Below are 11,624 nucleotides of genomic sequence, written 5' to 3'. Positions count from 1 at the left end.
GGCGATTTTATATCAATTCGACGAAACCTTCCAAAGTGATATCCAAATTATAGGAAAAATAGACCAAGAAATGGACAGAAAGTGTGTAGATATATTTTATCGTCGTGGGATCTCCCGAGACGATGCTGATTGGTTGAATTCCCATAGGTTTTCCATTTCTGAAGAACTCGGCAAGATGAGCAAGTGGGTCAACGTCGACTTCGACAACGGCGCGCCAGCGCCTTCGTCTGCCCCCTCCAACTCGTCCTCGAATGCTCATGCATCACTCCCACCACCTGCTCCATCGTCCGCATCCTCAGCTCCACCGTCATCGTCATCATCTGCCCGATACGAGGCAACTGAATATATCCACATCGAAGTGGGGGAGCCTGTGAAGCAAGGAGAAGGCATGCATGCGTACATTTCGTACAAGATCACGACAACCACCGACCGCCGGCAGTTCCAGAAGAGTCAATTCTCGGTGATCCGTCGATTTTCCGATTTTGTCTGGTTGCATGCGTCGCTGTGTGCCCACTATGCAGGGGTCGTTGTGCCACCGTTGCCCGAGAAGTTGCTCGTGGGTCGTTTTTCCCCCGAGTTTGTCGAGTCTCGCCGTCGTGCTCTCCATTTATTTCTGTGTCGATGTGGGGCACATCCCGAAATCCAGCACAGCGTGCATTTGACCACGTTCCTTGAAGCATCCGACGACGCATTAGCACAATTCAAGGCCGACAAGGCAAAAGGGGGCAGCGCGACAAGCGGAGGTAGTAGCAGCAGCGGCGGAAGCGGTGGGGGTGGCCTTGGGCTCTTCCAGTACGTCAGTGACACGGTCGCGTCCATTTCGAGCACACTCACGTCCACAACCTTTCTCGACAAGTTAAAGACGAACGCGGACGTTCAAGTCGAAGACATCTCGGCCTACATGGACGCTTTGGAACCCATCATCCAAGGGCTTGCAAAACATGCCCACGGACTTACCAAGCGCGCGAGAGAGATTGCCGACGGCTTGTTCGAGTACGGCGTGGCGTTGACGTTGCTGGGGGAGTCTGAGGAAAACGAATCGCTCCAGACTGCGCTGCGGTATGTCGGTTCCTGCGCGGATGCGCTGTCAGTCTTGGCAGCTGAGCATGTACGTGACTTTTCGGCAATGATAGGTTGAAAACGTCATGGACTTCCAACATGTAGGCGGAAAAGGAAGTGTTGCTGTTCGAAGAGCCCATGGTCGACTACATCCGGCTGGTGGGAGCTGTAAAAGCCGCCTTGGTCAAGCGCAACGAAGTACGCCAGGTGTACCACGCAACGGTGGCTGACCTGGACGCCAAGAAGGCGACCCTGGCGAAGCTCCAGGCAAAAGGCAGCAGCCTTGACAAAGTCCAAAGTGCCGAGAGCGATGTGTCCAAGGTAAAATGTCCTGTCGTGCAATGGCCTTTTCATGGGGAATGGGCGACCAGGCGCAGCATCGCGTCGACGATGCCAAGCTCGAGCACGACATTGTGACAGAGCGCGTGGTGCGGGAGGTCGACCGCTTCAAGCAGGACAAGCTGAACGACTTTAAGCGCATCGTGCTGGACTACGTCGAGCTCCAGATTGAGTACAACACTAAAGTTGAAGCGAAATGGGCTAGCGTCGTACCAAAGTTGCAAGCGATTCAAATTGAAGGCGGGAGTGCCAGCCCCGGCAAGACCAAGAGCGCGGCCACCGGCCTCCCCTCGGACAGCGACACGTCTGGTAGTGGACACAACGTCGCATTGTAATCACTTGGCATCGTTTCGATCTTAATGTATCATCTTTTCGTCTCGAAGGATTGGCTCGAAAATCGCCGTCGTCGTGTTGAAAACGGTCCCTCATGGCACCGCCGCCGCGCATGAAGGCCCCGTACGAGTTATCCTCAAACTTCGTCTTCCACATCGTGGCGCAGTCATGCGCCATGACAGATCATTGAACGAAAGGTGTCCTCTGTGTGTGCTCGAGCGACTGGGAAAAGCTACGCCCTTGAGCATGGCCACGATGCACCGACGCAATGGTGGTTCGATCGGGTTTGAGTTGTTGCTTGAACGCCATGGCGAGTTCGCCAGACGAAAAAATGGTTGATTGCAAGTGCGATGCCCATGTCTGGCGCTCTCAACAGTGTGCTCGAACGGAGAACGCCATGGGTCGCTCGGTTGGGTTATGGAGACGGAGCTTCAAACGGTAAACGTGGGATGTGGAGAAGCGCGGCCGGCGGCGGAGCGAGCCACCTTTGGGCATATGCTGGACCCGATTCTCTGTCAAACCACAACATGTTCTCGATGGCACGGTTGCGCAGATGTCTATTGCGCTTCCGAGTTCTAGAAAAAACGACGCCTCCATGGGACTCCATGTCGTTCAAGACTTATCGCGTACATGCAAGCGTTGGCGTAGGCGGCAAAGGACGGCGAGTCGGTGGTCGTGCGAGGGAAATCTTTCACGCGGAAGTCAGGACAGCATGCATTGCGCGTGCGAACCTCGACGTAATTGCAGTTCCCACATAGACGACGCCATTGCGTATTGATAAAACATCTATTGAACAGCGCATTGAGGTTAGGAAGGCCATGTGGAGTTTCATGGTGTCGAGGATGCCCGCTTGCTGCGATAGATGCAAGCGGTAGGACCAACCGAGTACCTTGTTCGTGGCGCGTATGGCACAGAGCGAAGCAGCGTTCAGGAACGATACGATTGAATCAATGCACAGAGATGGAAGCAAAGGCAGGAGAGCTTGGGCGGTATGCGATCCATGGCGAACGATGGAATTCTGGACGCGCCACGCTACAAGCTCTTGATACCGGGGGAACCAACCAGCTAGTGCGGGGGCGTATCGTGCCAGTGGAAAATCTACGCGCCAAGTGGATGTGGAAGCATTTGCGTCATTGTGGATGGAGCGCTCGCAATATAGCATGAACATCTTGCCGACAACAAGCCCTTGCAAAATCAGAGTCGACAGCAGGTCACCTCCCTTGTCATGAAGTGTGTATTCGACTGGGGAATACATGCCATGCGTCCCATCGCCCTGTGAAGGTGATGTGCCAGTAACACTCGAATAGCCATATGAAAGGAGTGCTTGATCAATCCATGCCCGAAGGACGTCGACGGCTGCCGAGGTGTCGGTTCCCGCCATGATGGGACGAGGGAATGCACTGTAAATAGTTTCATTTTCGTCGATCTTGAAGATTTTCAAGAAAAAATCTTTCAAGAAATAGAATTTGCACAGAACTCGAAGAACTTTTGAAAATATACAAGCGCCAAGCTGAAAAATAGTACACTTTTTTTGTGCGACCTTCAAATTACTCAGCGTGATTGCTTCAGGAACATTGAAATGCAATTGCGAGATAAATAGTGTGGGTGTTCCATCCACGTCGAGCTAAAGCACGCACTTCTGGCACGGTGTAGTCGAGGGAGCGAGCACGGCAAGTGCTCACTCCGAGGATACGTTTAACCTCTTGGCTGAGCTACCAGCGGCAGTGTTCGGCGCTACACGGTCGCGTTTGCGCACAATCGGCGCATCGTCAAAGAGCTGGGCCTCACACGCTTCAATCGCCTTCTGCAGTTCCTTCAGTTGCTCTTGTTTCACTTCTAGCTGTCGCTCCAGCGTTCGCTTGTGCATGAGGAGCTCCTTGTGGTTGGACTTGAGGCGGTACACCTCGTCGTATCCTTCGCTCGACATCCCTCTGGTCTTGTGGTGGCGAGTCGGCGGTGGCGGTGTTTGGAATGAAAATTGTCCAATCATACTCGTTGATTCCGACATAGGAAGTTATTTCATCCAATCATCTTTCGCAAAATCCATGCATTATCCGGACACCCGGATACCAGTGAGTCCCAACCAAGCAAGGGCGAAGCATGGCGACGCCGATGTTTGCGATGATCTGCGCGAACAACGTGAATCGAAGCACAGAAGCACATGATCATCTGCACAATGCTGGCTTGAGAGTATGCTCATTTGGGGCAGGGAACATGGTGCGTTTCCCGGGTCCGAATCTCTACGAGCCGCGCATTTTTCCGTTCTTCACACCGTACGAAGTCATGTATCGCGAGCTCAAGAGCGAAAACGAGCCATTGTACGTGGTCTTTTGTCGCGTTCTCGTTTGAACCGGCCCAATCGTAGGTTCCGACGCAACGGTGTGCTCGCAATGCTTGAACGGGACATCATCACGAAGAAAGCGCCGCAAAAGTGGCAAGACAATACGGTGGACGACCTCGCCAAGCTCGACGTGATTCTTTGTTTCGAAGATCGCATCTTTGACATTGTGATGGAAGACTTGCAGCTCCGGAAGCCCAAGGACTTTCGCCCGTTGCATCTCATTTGCCTCAACATCAAGGACACGCCCGAGGATGCCAAGATCGGCGGGTCGCTCGCGTTGGACTTGTGCAAAATGGTACGTCCATCGATGCGTCTTTCGCATCTTGCTTCTATGTGTGCACGTAGATAAACCACCTCCCGGATCTCGAAGACGGCATACCGCAAGCCATCGAGGCGTTTGAAACGCAAAAGCAGCTCAAGCTGCTGTACGCGCCCTTGTATATTTAACATGGCACTTTTTCTCTCTCGACCTCACTTGCCACTTCCGTCTTGAGGCAACAGCAAGTCACTCGCTCAGGCATTGCGTACTTTGCATTATAATCACCCGCTTCGTATGCCTCGGACGCCCAAGCCTAAACTATCGTTCCCGCCGTTGTTTGTTGGTCGGCCGACCCGTGGCAGCGTCGACGATGAAGGCGTCGATGTTTTGTTCGAAGCCGTTCGCTGGGGTTGCACACCTGGAGCTGCTGCTTTAACTCGACCTAGTCACAGCGAATGAAACTCTCACACGGCTGTGCACGTGGAAGTGTACCATGGATCATTGGTAGCAATCGTTGTTCCGTAGGCGGCTTGGGCCTAGTTCCCCATGGTTGCATCGGCACCGCTTGATTCCGCGACGAAACAGTTGGAGTTCGCTTCTTCACGGTATTTACCACTGTCCCCACTTTTGCCATTCCTGCCTTCTTCGCCTCAAACCCGCGCTTCATCGCTTGAAAATCCTCCATGTGTCTATTCTTCGCCCCTCGGGTTGTTTTTGCCTTGACGTCCACCGCTGCCGCTCGCTGATTACTCTTGACGTAGTTGACTTTGCGCGCCGCGGCAGCTTGCTTCTTCTTTTCGGCCCACTGGTCGATTTTCACTGCTTGTTGCGCCGATTGTCTGGCCATCGCTTGTTTTTTGTCCATCTTGAGGGCTTTTTGCCTATCCCGTTCGGGCATTCGCCGTAGCTCTGCCGCTCGCTGGGCTTCTCTTGACTTCGTGCCCGTAGAAGGAACAGCGGCAGCGAGCCTCGACTTTTTTGGCTCAGGCACCGATGTCAAAAACGTCGACGTTTGCGATTTCGATTTGGATTGCTTGGACTTGGATGACACTTTTTGCGCCGTTGTGCGACCATTAGACGTTTTGGTAAACTTGAGAGTCGTCGAACCCTTGAGCAAAGGGGCAACCACGGCTGCCGACGCGGGTTCAATGTCGTCCTGTTCTAAGCTAGATATGCGCCTCTCGAGTTCGACGAGCTTGTCTAAACTCGACAACACGCGTGACACGTCGTTTGAGTTTCCGGATGACCGTGACGTGAGCTTTGCATTTTCCCGCTGGGCGTCGTCATCTTGGTTACTCTATGAATCAGGGCATGTTAGATGCTCACACTTAAGTGATCTCGAGTCACCTGTAGTGGAAACCCGTGGTCTAACGCGAGTTTGCCTTCACGGTATTGAATATGCCGACGGCGAATGTCTTCTCTGTCCTCGAACATCTTCTTGAGCTTTTTGAGGCAGTTGATATGTCGAGACACGTCCGCTTCCAGCCGCCGCTGTCGTCGACGACAATGGTGAGCATGACAGTACGTGCAACGACTAACAAACCTCTTGCTTGCGTTCGTCTTCTTCATATTGTCGAATGAATTCCGCGGTGACCTCGAGAGGCTTCAAGTTTTCCTCTTCTTCAATCTGTTGGAGACGCTCCATGTGCTCTTCGGCGTCCACGAGGGAAAACTGCCGCGCGTCCTCGCGCTTGAGCTTCTACTTGTCTGCCTCAGCAACTTCTGGCCAAGAGAAATCATGCCTGTACTCACGAACCTTCGTTTTGATCAAAGCAGCTTTCAATGCGGCTTCGTTGGCGAGCTTGTGCCAGTTGAGGAGCTTCATTTCTTGCTTGATTTCGTCGAGTTGGGATGCGTGGCCCTTCTTGGACCTGCTCGTGTAGGTGGCGCTCATGTCTTGTAGCCGATCCTCTTCGTCGTCGTCACCATCGTCAGCCGAGGGCTTGAACGAATCCAATTCTTTGACCCAACCAGAAAAGTCTGCCGCCACTGCCATGGGGGGTGTCCGCGGCAAAAAGTGCGACGGTGTCGTTTCAATTTGACAATTGGGATAAATTTAGAATCGCTGGATTTGCAACGTTGACGACATCAAAATCCCGAGGCTCGAAGAGCGCAACACTTGAAACTTTGGTATTTTCAACTTGTTTCAAACGTCCAGTGCCAAGCACGTACACATGCACTACTGGCACAACCTCAACCCACTTAGCCTTGTGTTCCTTGAACTCAAGGGAATGTCCTGTGATTTACAGAGCAATTGCTTCGCAATCATCGTACATGCATGGGCGGATAATCCACCGAGCCGAGCATTCGTCGTCGAAATGATGCTTCATGCTGCCGCGATCCGATCCTTGTAACCAATCCATGACCTTCGCACGGCATGCCTCGGTCATTGAGTTCTGAAATACAACTTCCAGTGCTTTCTCATCGTTGCACGCATTTTGCATTCATTCATTCTTTCGTTGTACTTCACATTCGGGCCTTGCATCGTCTTGTGCTGTGGATTGGTCAAGTCGTGTGTCCGTCATTTGAACTACTCCACACAACATGGCGACCTCCCTAGCGACCTCGAGAAAGATGAGTACTGTCGTTCGTGCAGTACCATACCTTCGATGTTCTTGATCGATTCGCACGGTCGTTCTCGTGTCTGCGTCGGTGGAGCGCGTCGGATGCAACGACCTTATCGTTGGAAATTCAAAAATGCATGTTCGCGCGCAAATTTCAGTCCTGTTATACTTTATAAAGTAAGAAAATAAAGAGGTGCATCTCTGGATTTCTTGATCGATCATGTACAGCGCATCGCAATGGGCGGCCGTCGGCCTTTCCCTCGTTGTCTGCGGCGTGGCATTCTTCTACGCGGACGAGCTCGCCCGCCTCATCCCCGCGGATAAAATTAGCTCGACATCGGCCTTCACGGACGCGGAACATGCTCTCTTCCTCGCTTCCATGCAGTATCACGCACGAGGCAAGCCACACCATTCCAAGAATCGGTTAGCGTTCTGCTGCTCGGCCGACGTGGATGTCAGCATCCGCGCGACTGACCTGATGGACAAATTTGACCACAGTCACGATATCCAACCTCGCCACCACGAACGCATCAACTCGAATGTCGAACTTATGGAGAGCTTCGGACACTACTTTTCGCAAGGCGCTGCTGCCGAGCAGAGCATGGTACGTTCGTTTTCATCCTCCCTACTTATGCACACCGAGTTGACTTATCTATGCGTCTCCTCATGATGTTGTACTTTATTGAAGTCTTCCGCCGAAGCATTCCGTAAAGTCGTCACGCTCGCTAAGTCGATTCCGACAGTTGAGTCGTCGTTGGGTGGAAATGCCGCACAGATGGCTCAGCGTGCTGCTTATGAAGGCAACGAGGTATGTGTTTCCTTACGTCTGTAGGCATAGTTTGCAATATTAGTACTAAGTGCGTTCAAATTGACTTCTATAGGTCCTACTTGGGGGAGCCGTCGGTGCCGACATGCGAGCGCTGTTCCATCCGAAGGTTCAAGTTGTTGGCAGCGTCGATGAGGGAGGCCATGAGGACGTGCATCTTGTGCTCGAATATGCCAAGGGCGATGCGTTCAACAACCTGGTCTCGCCCCGGGCGAATAGATATTACCTAAACCACGACGTGTACAACGCCCGGCTATCTGTCTTGGAGGATTTCGACAAGGCTCTCGAGTCGTTCAAGCCCAACATGGTACTTCAATTTATCAACTTGATGGGGTCGTTCCAACTGGCATTTGGTCAAAATGCACTCGGTCACGAGTGACGATAGCTGCTGATTGCATGGCTTTCGATGGAAACGTGTCGATACGTGTGCTGTAGGTTGTTATTGGAGGTCTGCAACTGATGGAAGTCGAAACGGACGAAGATAGGCGATACAAGCGGCTCCAGGATTTGTCGGCGATGCTCCAGCGCATCACATCGACTAAATCGACCTTGGCGCATTATGAATTTGCCGCTGCGTCGGGTATGGTGCCACAATTCACGGATGTATGTCATGTAAACTGTGGTAGATTTCACGCTCTTCGACGATACGGTCAAGTTGGTGCTGCCTTACGTTCACTCCGTGGGATTCAACGAACAAGAGCTTGCTATTTTGCACCACTTTCTCGTCACAGGTGGGCATTCGTTGTGATTTCCGTGGCTCCAAAGGCTTGCAGCGAGTTGTCTGGTGCATTATTTTATGATGGAAAATTATTGGATAACACTGACATGTTGATTGCCATGCGCAATGATTTGGCTACAGCAGTCGATGTTGCTGCCTTGTCGCGACATTTACGAATTACGCTATCTCTTTCCAGGCGAAGAACTCGTCACGACGTCTTCGCGCCCCAGTGTGTCCATGGTGACGTCGCAATTGGCCGACGTCATTGCGTATGCCGCCAAAGCCGCGGCGCTCCACAAGGCCGATCCTTCCGCTGTGGCCCCGTTGCATCGCTTGACGCGGCTGCACTTCCACACGCTGCAGTTTCATATACTGTGCCAGAAACGAGACAGCGGGTGGCAAAACCCCATGACAGCACTCATGCAAGCGGCGCTTATCAGTTCCAAGTTGGCGTGCGGGGATCGGACCCGAGGACTCCAAGGCGCCGATATTTCAATCGCCCCGTCTTTGGTCGAGGTATGACGAGAAGCTAATGCCTGCAGTGCTGTCACGTCTCCAGTCTCGACTTCTTTGCGTGACCGGTGTCAACCTGACATGGTGTTAGATTTTGCTACCTCGATCAACGCCGTTGACGTCGAGCATCACGTGGGATATCGACCCTCGGTCTCCTACTGCCACGTGGACGGAAGGTGCTTACGCGTCGAAGCTGTCTTAATTCGACGACGTTTCTCTGACTTGAGCTGTGTAGGTGATTTTCAATGCTTCATTGTACCCATGCTAGCGTGCAAGAAACCCGATCACACGTGTGGGCTGGGCGACAACATTTCTGGCATGGGCATGGCATATCACGGCCACGAGTTTCCATCCACTGACGATCAGTAAGACAGTTACCACAAACAATAACGTGTGGTTCACGCCATCATCTTGGGGAAGCTACCGAGCATTCCAACGGCTTGGCTACTGCTGGCATCGTCACTACTGTGGCCACTTGTTCATCTCATGGGCGATGGATTTCAAGTAGGGCGTTCGCATGAACGAAAACTCGGTCAGGTCGTTGCATACGGGGTATTGACGTTCATGACACATGCTGATCCACCTTGGATCGACAGGACTTGCTTACGACGGGGTTGCCTCTGTCGTGGGCAAGCTTGTTTGAATCGTGCGAAGGATGCACGTAGGGCAAAGTCCAGGAATCTGCATCGACATATTCACCACCTTCGACGATAGAACACAGCTCGTCCATGCTTCCTCTGCGGGTTGATGAGCATACCAGACTATTCCCACTTCGTGAGATGGTAGAAGTGCATGGGCGATGCCCAACGCACAAGTCATGATGCATGCCACGCAAGCTGATACTTGCACGAAGGTGCCGTGCTTTGATGGTCGAGAGGGGCTGTCATGCATGCACGGGGGCCCATTGAGTGCGTCGCGCATGACAGCGATGTCCGTTGGATGCCGTGGTCGCACCGGGAATTCACGACTCGAATCCATGTGGACCGAGTACTTTTCGCGTCGGGAGAACGAGATCATGTTGAGCGGAAGGAGTTTACTTGGACACGTTGCCGTCGATGGCCATGTGCGCTGGATACCAACACAATTCCCTTCGCATCCGTCGCGGACGGGTGGCTAAGCACGTGAGGACTGTCTCGACTGGTCAAGTTGCATGCGTGTGAGTGTGCCCGTTTCGCTGGGGTGTCGTGGAGTTCATCTCAATTTGGCGGAATCGCATCGAATATGGAGGAGTTTGTGTTCGACATGTTTAGTCCGATATCGCGCCACGCATAGGCGTCGACACTCATCGCAACCACCTGGCGGCCATGGCCCAAGCAGCGAGGCCCAATCCCATGGATGACTCGGAATGGCTTCGCACGCATCGTGGCGAAGGATGCTCCAGGAATGCCATGACGTGGGTTGCCTGGGACGGCCACGTGGAATGTAGCGACCAAAGGTCCTAACTAATGATGTCGCGACGTCGAGTGTGCGTGGTCTGTAGAAGTCGGCAGCTAGGCGCACTCGCATCCGCGACACGGTCACGTGAGTACTGCATAGCGATCTTTAGCTAGAACGATTTAACGATGACAATTGAATCACTTCCAAAATTCCTCTGCGCTATCAACTCCCTACATGGAAGTCCTTTCGATGGCTGCATGCGCACATGGGATCCTCGCGTGTTGGATGCATGCGACTAGCGGTGGCGCGGCTGGAAAACGGCCATTTGAGAGTGATTCAGTGGCAGCTTATGCGAAGATATCCGGCAACTCCATGGAAATCGACATTCTAGTGACCAACAACCGTGAGCCTCGCAGACGTCGTCGCGTGGCTATCAGGGCTACACCATAACCATCTTGCAGGCGTTGAATAATCTTGCTCTTGGCAAGTTGCCCGACCGCGTCAAGGAGGTCGAGTGGCTCCAGCGTCCCACGACCTGTCGCTGCCATTCGATTGCGTCGGGCGATTTGCCATGGTGTTGAGGGGAGGAGCCTCTGGTCTGGATGGTGCATGCGATGCCATACTGGCTGCTGGCAACTCGAGCGTGCGTGAAGCCAACCGTGTTTCGGAAATGCATTTTCAACGCGCTGAATCCCCGGGCACGTCTGTATAAGCACATCACGAAGGAAGGAATGTAGCTAACAAATTTCGTCGTCGTAAATTCCAGTCGCGTGGTGTCTTGAAGAACATGTCAAGACACAGCTCCTGCCCTTGGCAGTCTCGGTCGTCGACCACACCGAACCAAAAGATGAAGGCATCGACCGACCAAAATACTCTGGATGGCCCATGGCTCCATGTCTTGCCAAGGCAAACGAGATGTTCATGCGGTCGCATGTTCGATGTCGCTTCGGCCTTTTGCTCGACTTGCGACGGCTTGGAACGCCAGGTTAAACCCGTAGTAATCAGTGTTGTCTTCGGTGCAAGAATGGGAGTAGGCGTTGTCGGCAGCGACGATGCTCGCTCGACGTCCAGCGCTGTGCTTCTTGGCCCCACATGCTTCGTGAGCCATCACGCGCCGCCGTTGTCGACTCTCAAAACACGATGAGTGGCGTTGCAATCAGCCCAACAGGATTCATCAAAGGCATGCAACGTGGAAGCGATGTCGTTGCCAAAGTAGGCACAGACATCGACGCGGGAGTTAGGGCCGGTGAGGGGTAGGTGCCAGAGTGGAGCAAGAGTTTGCGCCGGTGTCGAGG

At 53.1% G+C, this 11,624-nt stretch overlaps 5 protein-coding genes across 5 annotated transcripts; 3 read left to right on the top strand and 2 right to left on the bottom strand.

Annotated features, from left to right (window-relative positions):
* The first annotated feature begins 166 nt into the window (after positions 1-166).
* On the top strand, positions 167-1,784 carry H310_06970 (hypothetical protein). The gene is made up of 3 exons (XM_008872232.1): positions 167-1,108; positions 1,165-1,380; positions 1,431-1,784. The coding sequence occupies exons 1-3, from the start codon at positions 176-178 to the stop codon at positions 1,731-1,733; spliced, it is 1,452 nt and encodes a 483-aa protein (XP_008870454.1). The 5' UTR covers positions 167-175; the 3' UTR covers positions 1,734-1,784.
* On the bottom strand, positions 1,715-3,123 carry H310_06969 (hypothetical protein). Its single transcript, XM_008872231.1, has 4 exons — positions 2,621-3,123; positions 2,463-2,517; positions 2,362-2,419; positions 1,715-2,306 (listed from the first exon to the last, which is right to left on the bottom strand). The coding sequence occupies exons 1-4, from the start codon at positions 3,110-3,112 to the stop codon at positions 2,147-2,149; spliced, it is 765 nt and encodes a 254-aa protein (XP_008870453.1). The 5' UTR covers positions 3,113-3,123; the 3' UTR covers positions 1,715-2,146.
* A 670-nt stretch (positions 3,124-3,793) lies between these two features.
* H310_06968 (hypothetical protein) lies at positions 3,794-4,541 on the top strand. The gene is made up of 3 exons (XM_008872230.1): positions 3,794-4,049; positions 4,097-4,367; positions 4,418-4,541. The coding sequence occupies exons 1-3, from the start codon at positions 3,832-3,834 to the stop codon at positions 4,517-4,519; spliced, it is 591 nt and encodes a 196-aa protein (XP_008870452.1). The 5' UTR covers positions 3,794-3,831; the 3' UTR covers positions 4,520-4,541.
* A 254-nt stretch (positions 4,542-4,795) lies between these two features.
* On the bottom strand, positions 4,796-6,327 carry H310_06967 (hypothetical protein; the record flags this gene model as incomplete). The annotated part of the gene is made up of 5 exons (XM_008872229.1): positions 4,796-4,867; positions 4,945-5,628; positions 5,658-5,822; positions 5,875-6,030; positions 6,088-6,327. The coding sequence occupies 5 exons, from the start codon at positions 6,325-6,327 to the stop codon at positions 4,796-4,798; spliced, it is 1,317 nt and encodes a 438-aa protein (XP_008870451.1).
* Positions 6,328-7,096: 769 nt separating this feature from the next.
* Positions 7,097-9,371, top strand: H310_06966 (hypothetical protein). The gene is made up of 8 exons (XM_008872228.1): positions 7,097-7,499; positions 7,584-7,703; positions 7,777-8,028; positions 8,157-8,301; positions 8,348-8,452; positions 8,636-8,955; positions 9,044-9,128; positions 9,188-9,371. Exons 1-8 carry the CDS (start codon positions 7,116-7,118, stop codon positions 9,319-9,321), a joined length of 1,545 nt encoding a protein of 514 aa, XP_008870450.1. The 5' UTR covers positions 7,097-7,115; the 3' UTR covers positions 9,322-9,371.
* The last annotated feature ends 2,253 nt before the right edge of the window (positions 9,372-11,624 follow it).

This window comes from Aphanomyces invadans (genome assembly GCF_000520115.1).
Source record: "Aphanomyces invadans strain NJM9701 unplaced genomic scaffold supercont1.12, whole genome shotgun sequence".
Lineage (NCBI taxonomy): Eukaryota > Oomycota > Saprolegniomycetes > Saprolegniales > Verrucalvaceae > Aphanomyces > Aphanomyces invadans.
This window is presented reverse-complemented; position numbering and strand designations above follow the sequence as displayed.